The sequence below is a fragment of the Sesamum indicum genome, linkage group LG1 (assembly GCF_000512975.1).
Source record: "Sesamum indicum cultivar Zhongzhi No. 13 linkage group LG1, S_indicum_v1.0, whole genome shotgun sequence".
Classification (NCBI taxonomy): domain Eukaryota; kingdom Viridiplantae; phylum Streptophyta; class Magnoliopsida; order Lamiales; family Pedaliaceae; genus Sesamum; species Sesamum indicum.
Genome location: NC_026145.1, coordinates 12,164,385 through 12,181,640, shown reverse-complemented (window position 1 = coordinate 12,181,640; position 17,256 = coordinate 12,164,385). Strand labels below are relative to the sequence as shown.

Genomic DNA, 17,256 nt, shown 5'->3' with positions numbered 1-17,256 from the left:
AACATTTTTGTCTTGGGCTTCTGAACCAGAAATGGAAGAAAGAAAGCTGGTACTCCATCTCTCTAGAACCACCACATACTTGGCCATAGCTAACTTAACTTTTCCTTGTTGTCTAATCTTCTTCCCCTTGATACACTTGCAGATGGGTTTTAAGTGGATTTTTGTATTGTCACTTGCACTTCTGCAAGCAGGGTATTATAGACGCTTGAGATGGTCGGTTCTCAAGTCGCGGAAGTTGGTCCTTGATGTAGTCAACTGAGCCTCTGTACTTTTATTGCACAATGGGTTTGAGATGAAAGAATGAGCTAATAAACATTAGCATTTTGTAATAGGTCATGGGTTGTCATTCAATACACTTTCACAACCTATATCATTGCCCAGACTACGAGTATCGTCTTCTGAGGAAAAATAAATTTTACTTGCATGTGGTATGTTTGTTGATGCATTTTTGTTTCTAAATGATTTAGAAAAAAGATTTTAAACAACTTCATATCAAAAGATTTTTAAATATATTAATATTTCGTAAAATAAAAGTTAAGAGTTGAAATATTGAAATACTTCAAAATATCCGAACAAATTTTACAGGATTTATTATCGAGAATTTGAAATTTATCCATTTAAATGTAGCTTAAACAAGTTTTTGTGATTACTTTTTCCATTGCCTGAATGCCTGTCGGAATTTTTAGCTCAAATTGCGTCTAATAAAAATTAAATTAATTACACAATAAGTATAATGTGTCTACAATTTTAAAGGAATAATTATTACACAACAAATATAATAAGTTTGATATGTGATTAATTTAGTTTGACAATACATAAATTTAGATCGAAAAATGAAAAATTTTTAGTTCGATCAAATCTAAATTTAAATTAGAAAAAGAAAAACCTTGTGTGTGCGCGCTTTCATTAAGGCTTTGGGTTCGTATAGGCCCACGGGTTAATATATCCTGTTTTTTGGATATTTTCTATGTATTATTTTTTTTTGAATTAATTATAGTTAGATCCCCTTTAAAAATATAAAATTATATATTTTTAAAAAAAATTAGAATTATACTAACACCCGTTCAAAAATTTCTCATTTTACACATGACCTTATTCCATTAGGGTCAGACAGAAAATATTGATGTAAGCAAAGAAAAATACATAATATTTTTAATTTTTCATCTCATTTTAATATTCTCATGTATATTTTTTTGCTTAGAAAGAGATAAATATAATATATATATATATGGGGTGAATTTAACATCATTTCATTTTTCCCTTCATAAATACAAAATTATTACATGAAAATATTAAATAAAGGGTAAAATGAGAAATTTATGCAATTCCTTTTGCTAACATCAGTCTTTCTCATTTAATTCCTGATAAAAGGAGGTTAGGTGTAAGCAGTGAATTTTTAAATTTAGTGTATGTATAATTCCAAAACTTTTTAAAAAAAAGTATAATTTTGTATTTTTGTAAGAGATATAAGTCTAATTAACTCTTATTCTTTTGAAGATATTGGGAAATGCAATTTATTAATTAATAAATCGATCATAAATCAGTATGACTTCAATATAATGAAGAGATAATAACTATTGATGATAAAGAAATTGAACTAACATAGAATTATATAAATGCTAAAAGATAGATGAACATAGTTACATGTAAAACCACCGTAAAACAAGTTTTACCTCATTTTCCATAGGGGAAAGAAGGGAAAAATTTTTCAAGCTAGATAATAACATAGATAAATATCATATAAATCGCATAATGATAATATTCTAAACACGATCAGACACGTCCTGGACGTCGAACACCGACCAACTTCACGTCATCAATCACCGGACCACATAGAGACCCAGAATTATCGCTCTTCATGTGGTAATATGTGCTCAAGAATCTGATCCTAGTTCGAGTTGAAATGGCTTTAAACCTCAGCTTAGCACGTTTAAACCCTCCAGCTCCCTTTGATTCGTAAGGAACTTGGAGGATGACTTTTCCTGCAGTTGCCTCAACCATCATGGATCCTTCACAAGAATTCTTAGCATCACCTATTGAAAATATGAGGTCGTATGTTTTTCCAGGCACGGTTCTCACAGTTTGTGCTAACGCCCTTTCCCTCCCTTTCCCTACCTGCCACCAACTCTACTGCCCGTTTTCCTTCTGGCACCCCAAAGTGATCAGAATCTATATACTTCACGGCTTTGAGGGACTCAATCATCCATCCAGGCAGTGGAGAGTGATCATCCTCAATGTTGGGAGGAATCAAAACACCCCAACTAGTGTTAGGGAAGATGTATGGACCCTCTTCAAAGTTCCCATTTTTCAACATGTTACCTGCACCATTTATTACAACAAACATTAGTTAGACTATAGCAAGTAGGAAAAGTCCTGCCGTTGGATCGAGCTGAATCAATTGATAACAAACGCAGTATACATCTTATTTGATTGTTTGCTCTATTGTAAAACTTTACCTCTTTGTCTCTTAGGAGTGTACAAGGCCTTGAGTGCAACAGAATCAATTAGTGGGCCACAAGCTTTGTCCTTCTCAACTCCTGGATTATGGATCACAATCTCAATCTCATTGGATTGGGCCAAGAAACCCCAACAATAAGAGTCCCATCCATCACTACTATACACTGTCTGCATAGGCAAAATCCCCCAATCCATGGACTCTGAATTGGGTGAAACGGACACATTCAGCTTCTCTTCTTGTGCACAAGTCCTTGCTGCACTGAAAGAAACTGAGTAAAACAACCCATTCTTCACCTTAACCTTGGTCTTGATGGATGCCTCGTCTCCTAGCCGAACAGCCGAGGCACCCTCTGGCACCACCAGCAGCATGTCGCCTTGTTTTTGCCCCGACTTTATGTACTCCACGAAACCGGACGTCTCCCAGTGCGGTATGCTGTGGGGGTCCATCACCTTCGTGCCCTTCATTTGCGAGGGCTTCGGCCCAAATTCAAAGTTGCCATTGGGCAGTTGTCCTGCCAACAGGATGGAACTCCACAATTAAATTTTAATACACAAAGAATTGTAAATTTGACAATGACATTTGTTATCACGTGTTAGGACAATATATTGTTTCTCTTTTGTAAGATTAAGAACAATTTGTAATATGATTTGGATGGGTAGTGTGATGTACCAACTGTACACACCATGCTATCACATGCTATGTCCACCGATTCATAGTTAAAAATAAAACTATGATTTTGAGATTTAACTCATCCAACATGGCTTACGCACCCATGCTTCCCTGTCTTGCCATACTCTGTCCTAACATATTTTTTATTTATTCAAACAATTTCAAATTATATTCTCAAATTATATTTTATTTATATATACATATTATGTATATAAAAATTACATCATCTGTTTTGTTATGTACACATGGCCTGTAAATATTAAACGGTTTGCATATATTAAATTCTATTATTTCAAAAGGATAAATAAAAAATAATTGAAAATTATCAAGTTCAAAATTAACATATATATAATCCGGCACATTATAAGTTCAATTCTCAAGTTTCAATCTCAAGGGGGAAACAAATTAAGTAATATTGCCCTCCATATTACTCAATTATAAAGATTTAAAATTTATAGTCATTTAAATTTTTTGGATATTATTCTACATTATTTCAAGTAATTGCTATGAATGTTCATATGTTACAAAATTAAACCATTCAACGAGAATATAATGAAACACATAATGCCCGACTGACGCACAATATTGAAACTGTCAGCACATAATTAGATTTAAATTAATTATATAACAAATATGATATACTTATTTGATATACAATTCAGGAATAAGTACATTATATTTGTGGTGTGATTTGTTCGATCAAGCAGATGTAATTTGGATTTTTAACCAAAAAAAAAAAAAAAAAAAGCAAGAATTGGAAAAGCTTACCATCAATTAAAGAAAATGCAATATGAAAAGTGGCACAGAGTAGCACTACTATCAATTTCTTCATGACTCTCTCTCTCTGTTAGTCTTTCTCTCTCTGGAATTTGTGTGTGTTTTCTTGGGTAGGGAGGGGAAGAGAGATGCCGGTTTTGAATTAAAATGGAGGAGGATTGGGAGGGTATTTATGCCTTTCTCTCAATGAAAATGCCCCTGAGTTTGCAGGAAATTACAATCCATGCCTTACTTATTGGGAATTTAAGTGAAAGTTTGGGTCATTTTGGTCATTTCATGCAGTTGACAAGCTTTTGACCATTATTCTCGATGTCGGTTATTACCAAATCATATCGAGTTAATTTCAATGGTAAAGTCGAGACTTCACGACATTATCATTATGTGTTTTAGTTCTACTAACGATGTAGATTTTTATATACTACAATTATTTATTTATTTTAATAAAAAATATTGATGATAGTTAATTGTAAATTATTATAATTGTTAATAATCAAAATTTAAAATGTAATAACTTATTATTTTCTAACAAGAAGAAAAAATCGGATCTAGAGTAAGTCTTATTTATTTTTATTTTTTGTGGATTAAAAATAAGAACAAAGTTATCAGCACAAGAAGTGAATAATTGCAACATTATTAATTTATTATTCAGTAATTTTTTTGAAATAATTATAAAAAAAAATTGAATTATCAGTATCAATCTTGTAAACACATATTTAAAATAATCAAACAAATTTATCTAATTCATCGGATAAAACCAACATGCACGTGCAGTCCCTATCGTTGTCTGGACAACAAATAAATAAATAAATAATAAATAGTGAGAAACCTTGATTGAATCACAAGCATGATCCTAGGGATGGAATAATAAGACTATTGTTGTTAGATTAATTATTATTTACAAAAATAAATTATCCCTAATAATTTTGGAAACATGTTTTAAGCAAAACATTTAATGTTTTGCAATTATTATGATTAGGTATATGAGGGGTAGGTCCAAAACATACCCATCTCAACAACACATGCTCACACAGGGCAACTGTCTTGTGTTCGGGGATATTTTGGTCATTTTGTATATATTTTTTATTTTACTCAATTATTGCTTTTTTTTTTATTGTGGATTTTAGTGACGAGGCCCAATTTAAGTGGTGAAATTCAGAAGCAAAAAAGAAAATCGAGGTTTTGAATTTAAATTTTACTGGATGTGGGTATTTTTTTTAAAAAAAAAATTATAGTACTTATTGTTGCTTTGTTGATTAATTATTATGGATTCTTTATTGGTTAAAAATCTTATTTAATGAATTTTTCTAACAAAATCTTGACATTTTTGCCCTTCTTATAATAATAATTTTAATATATACGGTTAAAATAATCTTTACAAGTAAAATTCTTTGTAAAAAAATATTTTTATTTTCAAACGCGCCTAAAATTTAATGTATTGTATTAGCTAGACCACTTACAAAGAAAAAAGGAAAAGGAAATGACGAAAATACCCAGGAGATCTTTCTTCTGCAAATGCACATGCATCCTATCACATCATTATTATTTTGATTGGTTCCAAGAAAGTGATGGGGAGTCCAAGATTTTGCTAAGAAATATGACCCTTTCAATTGTGAGGGTATTTTCGTCAACAAATATTCATAAAAATTAATTTTACAAAAATACCTGGGGATGTGAAGTCACAAAAAGATAAAATATATTAAAATAAAAAGAAAGGAAGGAAGAATAATAGGTAGGACTTAAGAGCAATCAAGATCTGCAGGCCATGTGCCACTCAAACATATTCATTGTGGAATTAAATAATATTTTACTAAATTTCATCACACAAATCATTTAATTTTTTGTATATTTGAGCTTGTGCTTTTGTTCCCTTTTTGTCGGCAATAATTCACTATTTAATTTCGTTACATGTGCCATTAACTCTCCCCTCTCCCTCTCTCTATATATTTATATAAATAATTATTTCATTTTCTCATCAAGTTTGATGTAAGTTTAAAAAATTACATATAGTACTATTGGCGTTTGTTTCTATCTAACATATACGTCCTTCTATAAGTAAAATAAAAAATCACTGAATTTGCTGATATAACAAAAAAGTTGAATGAAAATTCATATTTACCCCAACTGACTTATTGCAAAACCAAACATATCTTTTACGATCAGACTACACTTATAAGGGTACAAATATACCTCTTCACATGCATTAATATGTAAAAATTTATAATGGTAACAAGTAAAGTTTATTATGCAATAAGTTAGTAATAAATCAATGGGCAGTACATATGAATTCTCATTCAATTTTTTTTTATTAATATTAACAAATTCATTGAATTTTGACTTATAAAGTGATTTATATATTAGATAAAAACAAAGATGTAATTACACAAAACTTCAAGAAGAGTCACCTTCGAGAATTCATGAGTTTGAGTCCCATCAATATGAAGGTATTATTGATCTACTTTAATAGTAATTATTGATTCACTATAATAGTAGTTATTAATTAATTATATATATTTAATATTGATAATTAACATATATTGATTGATAATTATTGAACATAGTATAATTTTTACTAATTTGCTGGGAAAAATATTAATCAGTATTTGTTTTTTTTTTTTCCTTTTTTTGCACTTAAATGTTAAACAATATAATTCTATCAGAAATATCAACAATTTTGGATTACAGTTGAGCCACATATAAGAAAATTTGTATCTACGTCGAGTATATAAATATAAAAAAAAGGGGGATAATTATACTCTTTTTTTATAAATTTTTGTCTAATTATACGCAAACCTCTTATAATATGAAAAATTATATCTAGTGCCCCTAATATTTGATGTCGTCTAACAGATCGACTCTCTGTTAGTTTTAATCAAAATTCACTGAATTTGCTTATATTAACCAAAAAAGGATAAAATAAAAATTGATATTTACCATCGATTGACTTATTGCAAGTCATAATTTTCTTTCGACTAAACTAACCTTATAACAGTGACAGTATGCCTCCTTACATTCATTAACGTAATAAATCAGTAATAAGTCAATCAATGAATAAATATATATATATATATATATATTTAAATATCAGCAAATTCAATGAATTTTGACTTATAGATAAACTTATTTATTAGACGAAAATAAACTTTAAAAATATTAGATATAATTTCTCAAATTATAAGGAATTTACGTGTAAAGAATAAGTTATCTTATCCTTGGGAACTACATTATAGTGATGTAGCTTATCTAATTGAATTGTTTGTTTGTTTGTTTGAGATTGGATATTTTATTTCAAATTATATTATATTTTTATTTTATTTAATATATTCACATTAATTCAAGAAAATACATTGTACACGTAGCATACATGAATTAAATGATATATACAAAATACAACTTGATTTGAAAACAGAAATCCATTACGCTTCTAATGTACCTATGACTCATCATTGAGGTGTGGATATTTATTTATTTTTCAGAAATTTTAATTAATTTTCCTCCATATTTAGAAAGGAATTGGAACTTTAATTAAATATTTTTGGGCAATTACACCTAGATCTCTTTAAAAATATCAAATTATACTTTTTTCTCAAAAAAAAATAAGAAATTATAATTATATTTCTTTTTTGAAAATTCTCAATTTATACCGAACCCACTTTCTTTAGGATTTGGATGGAGAATACTGACGTAAATAATAAATATAAAAATACAAGTTTGCCCCTATATATATTTATGTACTTATAAAGGAATCAATGTAATATATATATATGTGGAGTGAGGTTAATATTGTTACATTTTTTTCTTCATAAGTACAAAATTATTACATGAAAACATTAAATGAGGGATAAAATTAATTTTTTTTATGCAATTTTATTTATTAACGTCAGCATGTTTTCTTCAAATTCTAATAAAAGGGATCAGGTATAAACAGTGAATTTTTGTAAAAATTATAAGTATAATTTCAATATTTTTTTGAAAAAAAGTATAATTTCGTATTTTTAGACTGAGTCTAAGTACAATTAACCTAAATATTTATCTAGTACTAAAATACAGAACATGTACATAACTGAGTAAATTTATTTTGGTACTCGAGTTTTATTATTAATATTATTTTGATATTTAAATAATTAAAATTAATTTAATTGGTACTCGAGTTTCATCATAAATATCACTTTGATTATTTTATTATTTTTACTAACTTTATATCTGAATATTCATAACGTAACACATTATTTAATAATTAATAATAAAATCCAATATGCATTACAATCTCGAAAAAAACTCAAATTTCAGTTTAACTTTTGAAAAATTATAAACTAAATTTAGACTCTTAAATCTAAATTGAAGTTTTTAATATTTAAATTTTAGTATGTGGGTTAAATTCAAACAAATACCTTTAATGATGAATAAATACTTACTTCATTTGGAACAATATTGCTACTCTAGATATACTCATTGCCTGACTTACTTAACTATTAATGTTTGTTATTTACAAATGAATTTTTCTTTTTTTCTAAAAAAAAGTATTAATAAATAAATATGAAATGAAAGTAAAAATGGGTAGAACAAAGACAAATATATGGATTGATATTTATGCAAAAGTTTATTTACTATATTTATTATTTTTACAATATATTAATTAGATACTTAATGATGAAATTCGATATTTAATTGAGTTATTTATTATTACTCGAGTATCAAAATAACCCAAAATGTTGTAAATCAAATGTATTTAGGGATCAGGATACGTATAAATCATGCATACAAGTTCGTATCAGTATACAAAACACCTCCATTCATCACTAATCAGATCTATTAAAACCAGATCATGATACAGATGGGGAAAATCAGATCCACTACAGCCAAAAGTCCAAATACATCAGCTAACCATCCATCCAGTCATCGTACACAGATCCACGCATCCAACGGTACAAAACTAATATAGCACCGAACCAGCGGCCTTGGTAATTACACTCAAACATAGCTCTATTATTACAACCAAAAAAAAAAAAAGAAACAAAAACAAAATTTCCAAGTCGACGGATTGGATCTTACTAGCGGACGGTATACACCAGCGGAGGAGTCAAAAGTCAAGGATCGGAGCGTCGCGATACATCGGACGCGAGCCTGGAGGCGATCGCCGAGTGGTACATAACATCGTGGAAATTCGACTATCATTCTTTTCTTTTCCGCAGCTCCCTCGCCTTCTCCTCGGTGAAGCATCCCTTGAAGAAGCTCTTCTCGGGCCTGATCCGGCCCGTTTCTGTCTCAGGCCGAGCCAAAGCCTCTTCAGTCCTGGCGTCGGAGCTGCGGGTACCAATGTAGTCCGGCTCCGCCGGCCAGCCGAAGATGGGAGCCCACCAATTGTTCGATCTGCGGTTCTGGTCGGTTTTCCGGGGGATGGGGGCGGCGGAGGCTATCGGAGTGCGGAAGGAGGAAAATGTGGCGGCCATTGTTGATGAATCGATCACTGATTTCTGATGACAGTGAGAGAGAGGAGAAGATATTAAAGAGATGGGGGTGAGGGTGAGGTTGGATTTGGGGGAACGGATAAGATTGTGTACGTGGCAAGAATATATTTAAATGATGTTCTCACTTTTCTACGCTTTTTGATGCTTTTGCTTTCTGATTAGTTTACTGAGAAGGACGTCAGATCTGGAGGGGACCTTCCCGTGGGCGGTGGAGACCTTATTTGTCATATGTGGGCGCGCACACGGGATTAAGAGTTGGGTCTTAGTAATGGCATCGGGCGGGTCTGTCCGAACCTAACATTGGCCCTGTCCACATCAAATTTCCAGGCCCGCTCTGTAGCCGTCCCGCCTCAACTTGCCTAAAATTTTAACACTCTTAAAACCACTTCAATTCGTATTTTTTTTTATCTTTTTGCACATTTTAAAGTAATGTTGCCCTTTGTTTTCCTTTGCTTTTTAACAAGGTGAATAGTAATTTATTCCCTGTGATATTAAAAATGAATATATTACCATTTTATGAAAAAAATGTAGTAATTTATCTTCTTGTACTTTTTAAATGAAGCAATTTACCTTCTTATATAGAGAGATAAATTGCTTCATTTTTTAAATCATAGGGGAATAAATTGTTGTATTTGAAAAATACAGAGAGGTAAATCGTTATTTATTTTTTTTATAAGGAGGGTAATTTGCTCATTTTACAATATCATAAGGGGGTTGCTTGCATTTTTAATAAGTAATACCATTTTTTATGTAGACAATTTAATATAATCTTGGATCTAAAATAAATTTATAATACAAAAATATATTATTACATTCATCTAATTTTTTATTTTTTGTATTTCTTATATAGAGTTGGATATGTATACAAAATTGTGAAAGGATTTACATTTAACATCATAATTTGCTTAAAACTAGTATTATATATAAATACATAACATAAAAAAATATTTAAAAAATCTAATGGGTCCGCAACAAATTTGTTTTGTTGGACTTGAATCCGAACCCGCCAAAACGGGTACCAAATCCGCCCTCCACCTGCCCTGATTCTGTTGTTATCTCGAAAATTTTATGGGTGGTAACCGATAAACGGACGAATCGTATTATCTTATTGAAATTGAAATTAAGTGAAATTTAAAATCAATCTAAAAGGTATATGTAATAATTTTTATTTTACTGTGGTAATAAATTGTAAATTGAATTGTAGAGAAAGTTGGTACCTTTGAAAATAAAAGTGAAGTGAGAAAAAGTTAAAATTTGAAAAGTGTGAGAAAAATATGTACTGATATTTATGTAAGTTTTGAAATTTATGGAGAAAGTTTATAACTCTTGATTTAAATAAATTTAATATAAGTTATTGGAAAATCAAAATTAGAAATTAAACATATGTATTTTATTTTATTTTTTTAAAAAAAATTAATAAACACCTAAGTTCAACAGACTGACCAAACTGCAGGTATATAATTTGGACCTGATTTCAAATTAATCAGACTTAAGAGACAACCAAATCCGAACTCAGATCATAATCCAAAAATGCATTTAAACAATCCGTTTTCCGCTTTTTGACGACAAATCAAAACTCAAAGGGTGAATGATAGCTATGTTTGGAATTCTGATATAATTATAAATATTTTTTTAAAAAATAATTATGTAGCTATTAGGTAGTGATATAAAATTTACTATTTTACCCTTGCTAATTATTTCTTTAAGAATGTATAAAAAACAAAAAAAAAATGAAAATGGGTAAAGTAAATAATTCATAGGGATATTATTTCCTACAAATATTTTAAAAAATTCTAAAAATTATAATTCATAATTTAAAAAAACAACTTTGTTAGTTCATCAAAAAAATTAGATAAAAGTCTAATGAAAGTTAAAGGAATGACTCATTGTTAGACGAACATTAAAATCAGAATAGTATTTGTAATTTTTCGAAAAATAAAAATATATTTGCAATTGTATGGAAGTTTAAGAGGGCGGTTATAATTTAGCTAAATTGAAACCTGGAAATGTAAATAAAGAGTGAAAAGGGCAACAAAAGCTTTCATGCTTGAACCACTTAACAACATCTGCTCCTTCTTGTGCAATGGTACACTGATGTCCTAACCAACTTATCTAGAGAAATTGCAACCACTTTCTCTCTCTCTCTCTCCAGAAAACAAGGGAGATTAATCTTCTCCATCACAAACTTATACATCTTATATATATATATATATATTTTGTACGCACGATTTTTGTACCCCAGTTTCTACTATCATTCTGATAGTATATTCTCCTCCGGATGAACCTGCAAACCCTGAAAACAACAATATTAACTTTTGGAAATTCTCATTCGGTTAAAAAATACTCAAGAAATCATTATCGAGCTTGTTAACTTGAACTGATCCTCATTGATATACTAATATAAAGAAAGAAACTTGTTTCTCACACATAATCGGCAGTTTGTTAACACAACAATCCCAAATTTTTTAATATAAATTGTACCCTTGATTAAATATAATATGATAAATGGTTGAAGGAGATTTTAACCAGTGATGCTTCACTCATGTGATGCATGAATATTAGGGCAAATGGTCATCCGTCACACTTTCATATTACACATCAGTTTCACATTCACGCATGTATTGTATACGATTGTACTTGTAAATAATAATCTATTGAATCATATTCTTTAATTTGAAAGAGAACATGTGTCGATGTGTGACACCTATATGCGGTACAAAAGTGTAATAAAAGATTCAAAATGACGAGTAATTGAAGTCGAACCTGAGGGCGTCGATCCTCGCTGAAGCTCATTGCCCGGACCTTAAGCTCTCCTCTGTTGGTTGTTAGTTCATCCAAAATCTCAGCATCACTGATTTCTACTTCACCTTCCCTTATTCCAAGATAAGGCCCTTCTTGTTCCTACAAACACATACAATCAAGATTTGCAAAACTTAGTACATATGCAGAGAAAATCAGACAAGATGGATCAAGTGGAAAGTTGAGGCTTTGGCAAAAAGTTGTACTCTGGTGGTAAGACTAAGACACCGTTGTGGCGTTCCAGCAATTTCCTCGTACCCGGCTGCATCCAGCTCCCGGAGGTAGGTGGCCTTCAACACCTTGGGGAGAAGGTGTTGCCGTATGCTTATGAGCAGGAAAAAGGGCACCGGAAAGAGGATTCCGGCTATGGGAATCCAAGTCACTCCGAAGCATAAGAGCAAGTACATGAACTGGAATATTGTGAAGGCCGCGATGTACTTGAATGGCACTGTCTCCACGAAGGAAGCATGATCTCCCTCCAGAACTCTGCCACACACAGTTCAGTCTGAGTAGAGCTCGTGCTTGACTATGCAGCCTGATCTAACGTTACATCTGCCCTTAAATTTTACTATACTTTAATGACACTCTTGCTCTATTACATCTGTACTATAACAAAGTTTCAAAGGGCTATTGGTGTGTTTTTTAATATATTGACAACATTACCCATATTTAAATGATTGTATTAGTATAAATAGTTGGCGGGTGACCCACCGACTGACTATATGTTGTAATTGAATTGGAATTCTGCAAAACTTACTTGTATCTTCGGCTTGGTGCAACGAAGAGGAACAAGATCCTCTCCCACAGTTGATTTCCCGGGAGACTGTCGATGGCCATATATGCAAAATACCCCCAAAGAACCGACGTCGGTATCAACTTGAGCAACGGCACGGCGCACACCGCTGCTGCCACTAGCACTGACTGCAGCAAATTGCTCACTCTCTGCTCGTTCACGCGCACCGGCAAGTATGCATCGATGTACTTCTCCGGATCAAAAGTGGCGCCCTCCGGTTTTTCTCCTTCATTCTCCGTTTTCATCACCGCGTCTTTCAAGTTCTGCAGCTCCTTGACCACCAATGTCGTCTGCGTTATTAACGTTAAACATCGATCATTTTCAGACAACAATGAGAGCTGTCTCTAAGGAAACAGATTCTCAGCATTCCAACATGATCAGTATGCAAAGACTCACAACAGGAGATTTGTCTATTTCTATGAAAACAGCCTGCATTTGTCCGTAGATCTCGGAAGTGCTGGCCTTACGCTTTATGCTTTCTTTCGCTGTTTTAACCATTTTCCTCCGGATGAACTGCCAACCAAGAACAGATTCTTACACATGCAGAGCTGTTTTCGTTGCAAGAATGTAGAGAAAAACTATGTCTATTTTGTCCTCAGTTGGACCAACCTGTCTTCTGAGCACAGCTAAGCTCTTAGTATGCATAGGAGATTGCGGCAAGACTCCGTTTGAAGGAGGCAGTCCGAGCAATCCACAGAGCAAAGTCTGCAGAAACATGCATGTCCCTAATTAGCAATCTTGCTGATAATATAGGAATGTAGAGAGTCAATCGATCTTAGACAAATTGGTCGTCTATACCATTATTCCGAGCAGGAAGATGTCGTAATGATAGGCCGATGGGTTCTTGAGATTGAACTCCTTTTGCTGTGCCAGCTGCGAAGCAACGCTGTGGTCGAAGAAGTAAAGCCCGGCTATCATCAGGGCCGGGATGAAGGCAGCAAAGATGTATACTGGAGGAACCTTTGTCATATCCTGTATTTTGTCATTTCAAAAGTGCTTATTGTAAGATAAACGTGAAGTAGAACACGAGGCTAATGCATTCTAGAGCGTCTGGAGGACACAAGTACAAACTTTAGTGATTTAAGCGTGATTTTCTGACGGAACCTCAAATGTTTGTAACTTTTGATTCATTGTATGCACGTGGCCATCTTTTTTAGGAGAGGAGGAACCATCATTTGTCACAAATTCTATTGTTTTCACTATTGTCCAGACATTTTTAGTAATTCTTGTTTATTTCTAATATTTTCTGTAGTTATCCTGTGGCCTTTGGGGCCTAAATTTTATCATATTGTTACCTATGTTAGGGTTATTTTTTATTTTTTCCAAGTTCATAAGTTTCTTATTTAGTGCAAATACAAACGAGTTCTTCAAATTCCTTCAAAATTTTATCGCTTCCGCTCCATCGAAACCTTAAACGCAGTTGCTATCTGAGTTTAAGGATCCCTCATATATTCACAATTTGATGTACCTTGATGACAGTCCAATGGTATAATGACACAGATTCCCACGGAAGAGGGCTAAAGAGCCTTCTGGGAACTCCAGACGGAACTCGGCCTGGTACGCCATACGACAATGCTGTCCAAACTAAGACCATCAACGGCACCCCATAGTCCGCAATGAAGCTTCTGATCCAGCCTATATTTTTTAAGACATGGTTGCATAAGTTTGTATTCTGAATGAATCAAATGTAAGAGCAAACATAAAAAACAGACAGCCCACAGACCTGTGCCATAACGCCATGCACGTGCTCGTCTGCTCTTTAAAGCAGTGTAAAGAAGGCCGAATGAGAATATAATCCCAAGCAAACCATTTGTGTAAAGCCACTGGAACTGATACTTTTGCATACTATGATCCTCGGCTTTTGGAACTTCAAACTCGCTCGCCATTCCCTATTACAGAATATGCATGAAAAAGAGTACACACGGCAGACGATTCCTTAAATTTGTGTTTATGACATTTACCATACGAAGAATTACATGCTTAAACTATCTAGTATTTCCACGTCTAGTGTACCTTGATTGCCTCTTGAATGAACAGCACGGCAATCAGCATGCCGAAGGTTTCACCAGCAATCCTGGTGAATCTGTTGATGATGGCGCAAACATTAAAGATCGCGATGAGGAACAACAACAGAGCTGTCCAAACACAGACCCTGCCAGCAGCAACAATAGGATCAAGAACATTACAACCTCATCATAATCTACAGCTAAATCTAATTAAAGAAATAAAGAAACAAGAACACTAATCAGTTCTTCATTGTACCATCCAGCCCAAGCCAAGTAGAGCTTTTGTCCTAAGTCCTCTCTCCCTTTGGCAAATTTGTACAAGTAAGAGTACATGATTATAGTTGGTTCAGCTACTCCTAGTATCATCAGAGGTTGTCCGCCTACCACCGAGTGAATGATGCCACAAAGAGCAGTTGAAGCTAGAGTTTCCACGGTGCTCAAGCTCCCATCTACATGAAACAACAAAAGAAAATCCAGTAACAAATAGCTCATGATTTTTTAGCTATGGTCAAAGCATTTGCGTGGCTCTTCGCGCACTTGTCATGGTTTTTAATTAAGGCCAGCCTTTTTGCCTGGCAACCTGAAATAACAAGCAGTGGTCGTGCAGTAGCCATGGTTAATTACTATTCACCATGATTTTTCACTTTCGATCACAAAGTGTTTATTTGTGGAATACAAGAATCACCAAAAGGGCAAACGAGCAAGTACAAACGAGTGTTTTTTACCAGTCTCTCGGCTTATTTGCTCTCCAAAGGCAATGACAGGAAGAGCTGATGCAAAGAAGATATAGGTAGTTGGAGCAAGAATCCTAGTACAAACATGAGTTGAGTGATCACTTCAGCATAAGTTTAGGTTGTTCAGAACTGAAAATTTTTCGAATGTAAGAAAATGTGTACCCAAATCCTGAACGAATCCCGGCAACCCAATCCTGCTTATAACAAAGTAATCTGCCTGTAAGATCCTTTCTGATTCCTCGGAACGGAGCTTTTACGCTCTCCATTGTTTCTGATTGTCAAAACAAGCAAAAACACATGATTAGTTCATTATGAACTAAGTGATTAGGCAGATAGGACATCTGATGACTTATATAGAGTCCATCAGTAGAGTACTATCACTAGTTGTAATAAATTCACATCATTGATCAGTTATTGTCCTAGCCGAGGCTAATCATGCATGAGACCACGGCTAGTTTCCTGTCGTCTCGTCTGTTACTAAATAGCCCGACGCCCACTTGGATTGGACATAGTATGGTAAAAAATCAAACTCTTAGGCCGGTGATTGGAACAACCTACACACAATCGTCCCACAGGAAACATCAACAGATCAAGATCAAAACTGTTTTCTTACATTAGTGTAAGCGAACACTTCTGTTCTTCAACAAGTCCAAGAAAACAAGCTAATCGCCCAGAGTGTGTTAGTACCCACATGAGCTGTAAGCTATTGGATCATATATGGTCGTGTCATCATGTGTTGATCCAACCGCTCACAGTGTACCCACATGGGCAGCATCCAATTTTCCTATTTATATACAAAAGAAAAAAGAAGATCTTAAAGGCAAAAAAGTAGTTAATAGGGAGTGGAAGGAAAAGTGCTTGGCAAAAGAGTGTAACTGCAGCTAGCAATTTATTGCATGAAGAAATAGAAGCCATATTGATGAAATCCAGACCATCAGTTTCATGGGACTACGAAAGTCAGAGGAATTTCATTTCCAAGATTGAAGTATAAAGACATGCATTGATTAAAAGGGATAAAAAGTCAATACATTCTTTGTCTAAACGTAGAAAAATACAGCACTGAGCACTCATAGTACAAAAGCAAGAGAAGAAATGGAGTTAATGAAACATCACCTGATGCCTGTATCAGTGTACTGTATTGTATCAATGTAATTATGAAACTGAAACCACCCCTCCTGCTTCTTGTCTGTTCTATTCATCAGCTCCCTTAATGTTCACATATATACATACATATAATCATGTGTGTGTGTGTTTTTGTTTGTAATATTCTGTGTGAGTGTCTGAAGGTGGGCTCAATGTTTCAGTTAGGAATAATCAAAAGATTTTGAAAAATTTTGAAGCGGACCTATGTGGCCTCAAATCAGAACAAGAAAATTGAATATTGATAATATTTTTTTTTTCTTTTGGTATGTTTATTTTGATGTTGGAGGATAATAGAATTTTAGATAGAATATTAAAATGCAGAAGAGTGAAGAAATAGTTGTGTCATGGATGACGTTGATTTGTTAATTAAGGGTGGGGCAGTATCAAAAGTTGAGGGGAAGAATATTGCATT

General features: G+C 33.1%; 3 protein-coding genes across 6 annotated transcripts in view; 1 reads left to right on the top strand and 2 right to left on the bottom strand.

Moving 5' to 3' along the window:
* LOC105164263 (cytochrome c1-2, heme protein, mitochondrial-like) overlaps positions 1-431 on the top strand; it is a 3,550-nt gene extending 3,119 nt beyond the window's left edge. Inside the window, exons 8-9 of the mRNA XM_011082878.2 lie at positions 4-49; positions 143-431. Of these exons, the coding sequence (XP_011081180.1) occupies positions 4-49; positions 143-259 (163 nt within the window). The 3' untranslated portion in view covers positions 260-431. The remainder of the gene's footprint in view (positions 1-3; positions 50-142) is intronic.
* On the bottom strand, positions 1,585-4,042 carry LOC105164253. The gene is given in 4 exon segments (XM_011082869.2): positions 1,585-2,115; positions 2,117-2,319; positions 2,457-2,969; positions 3,896-4,042. Coding segments are annotated over 4 exon segments (1,122 nt in total). The 5' UTR covers positions 3,960-4,042; the 3' UTR covers positions 1,585-1,773.
* On the bottom strand, positions 11,397-16,984 carry LOC105164218 (boron transporter 4). Of its 4 annotated transcripts, XM_011082846.2 has the most exons (15): positions 16,815-16,984; positions 16,315-16,485; positions 15,864-15,972; positions 15,693-15,775; positions 15,224-15,416; positions 14,975-15,113; positions 14,685-14,850; positions 14,430-14,596; positions 13,760-13,933; positions 13,571-13,666; positions 13,358-13,474; positions 12,926-13,251; positions 12,375-12,654; positions 12,133-12,270; positions 11,397-11,662 (listed from the first exon to the last, which is right to left on the bottom strand). In XM_011082846.2, the coding sequence occupies exons 3-15, from the start codon at positions 15,965-15,967 to the stop codon at positions 11,621-11,623; spliced, it is 2,025 nt and encodes a 674-aa protein (XP_011081148.1). In that variant the 5' UTR covers positions 15,968-15,972; positions 16,315-16,485; positions 16,815-16,984; the 3' UTR covers positions 11,397-11,620. The 4 variants fall into 4 exon arrangements, with proteins under 4 accessions (XP_011081148.1, XP_020549756.1, XP_011081141.1 ...); XM_020694097.1 differs by lacking the exon at positions 16,315-16,485; XM_011082839.2 differs by lacking the exons at positions 16,315-16,485; positions 16,815-16,984 and adding an exon at positions 16,256-16,300 and having other exon boundaries at positions 11,397-11,653.

Coding starts and splice junctions, on each gene's coding strand:
- LOC105164218 (XM_011082832.2), bottom strand. CDS start 16,283: ATGTTTCCTGTGGGACGATTGTGTGTAG. Junction 14,597..14,684: donor TGCATGGCGTTATGGCACAG/GTCTGTGGGCTG, acceptor TAAAAAATATAG/GCTGGATCAGAAGCTTCATT. Junction 13,934..14,429: donor ACCATTGGACTGTCATCAAG/GTACATCAAATT, acceptor GACAAAATACAG/GATATGACAAAGGTTCCTCC.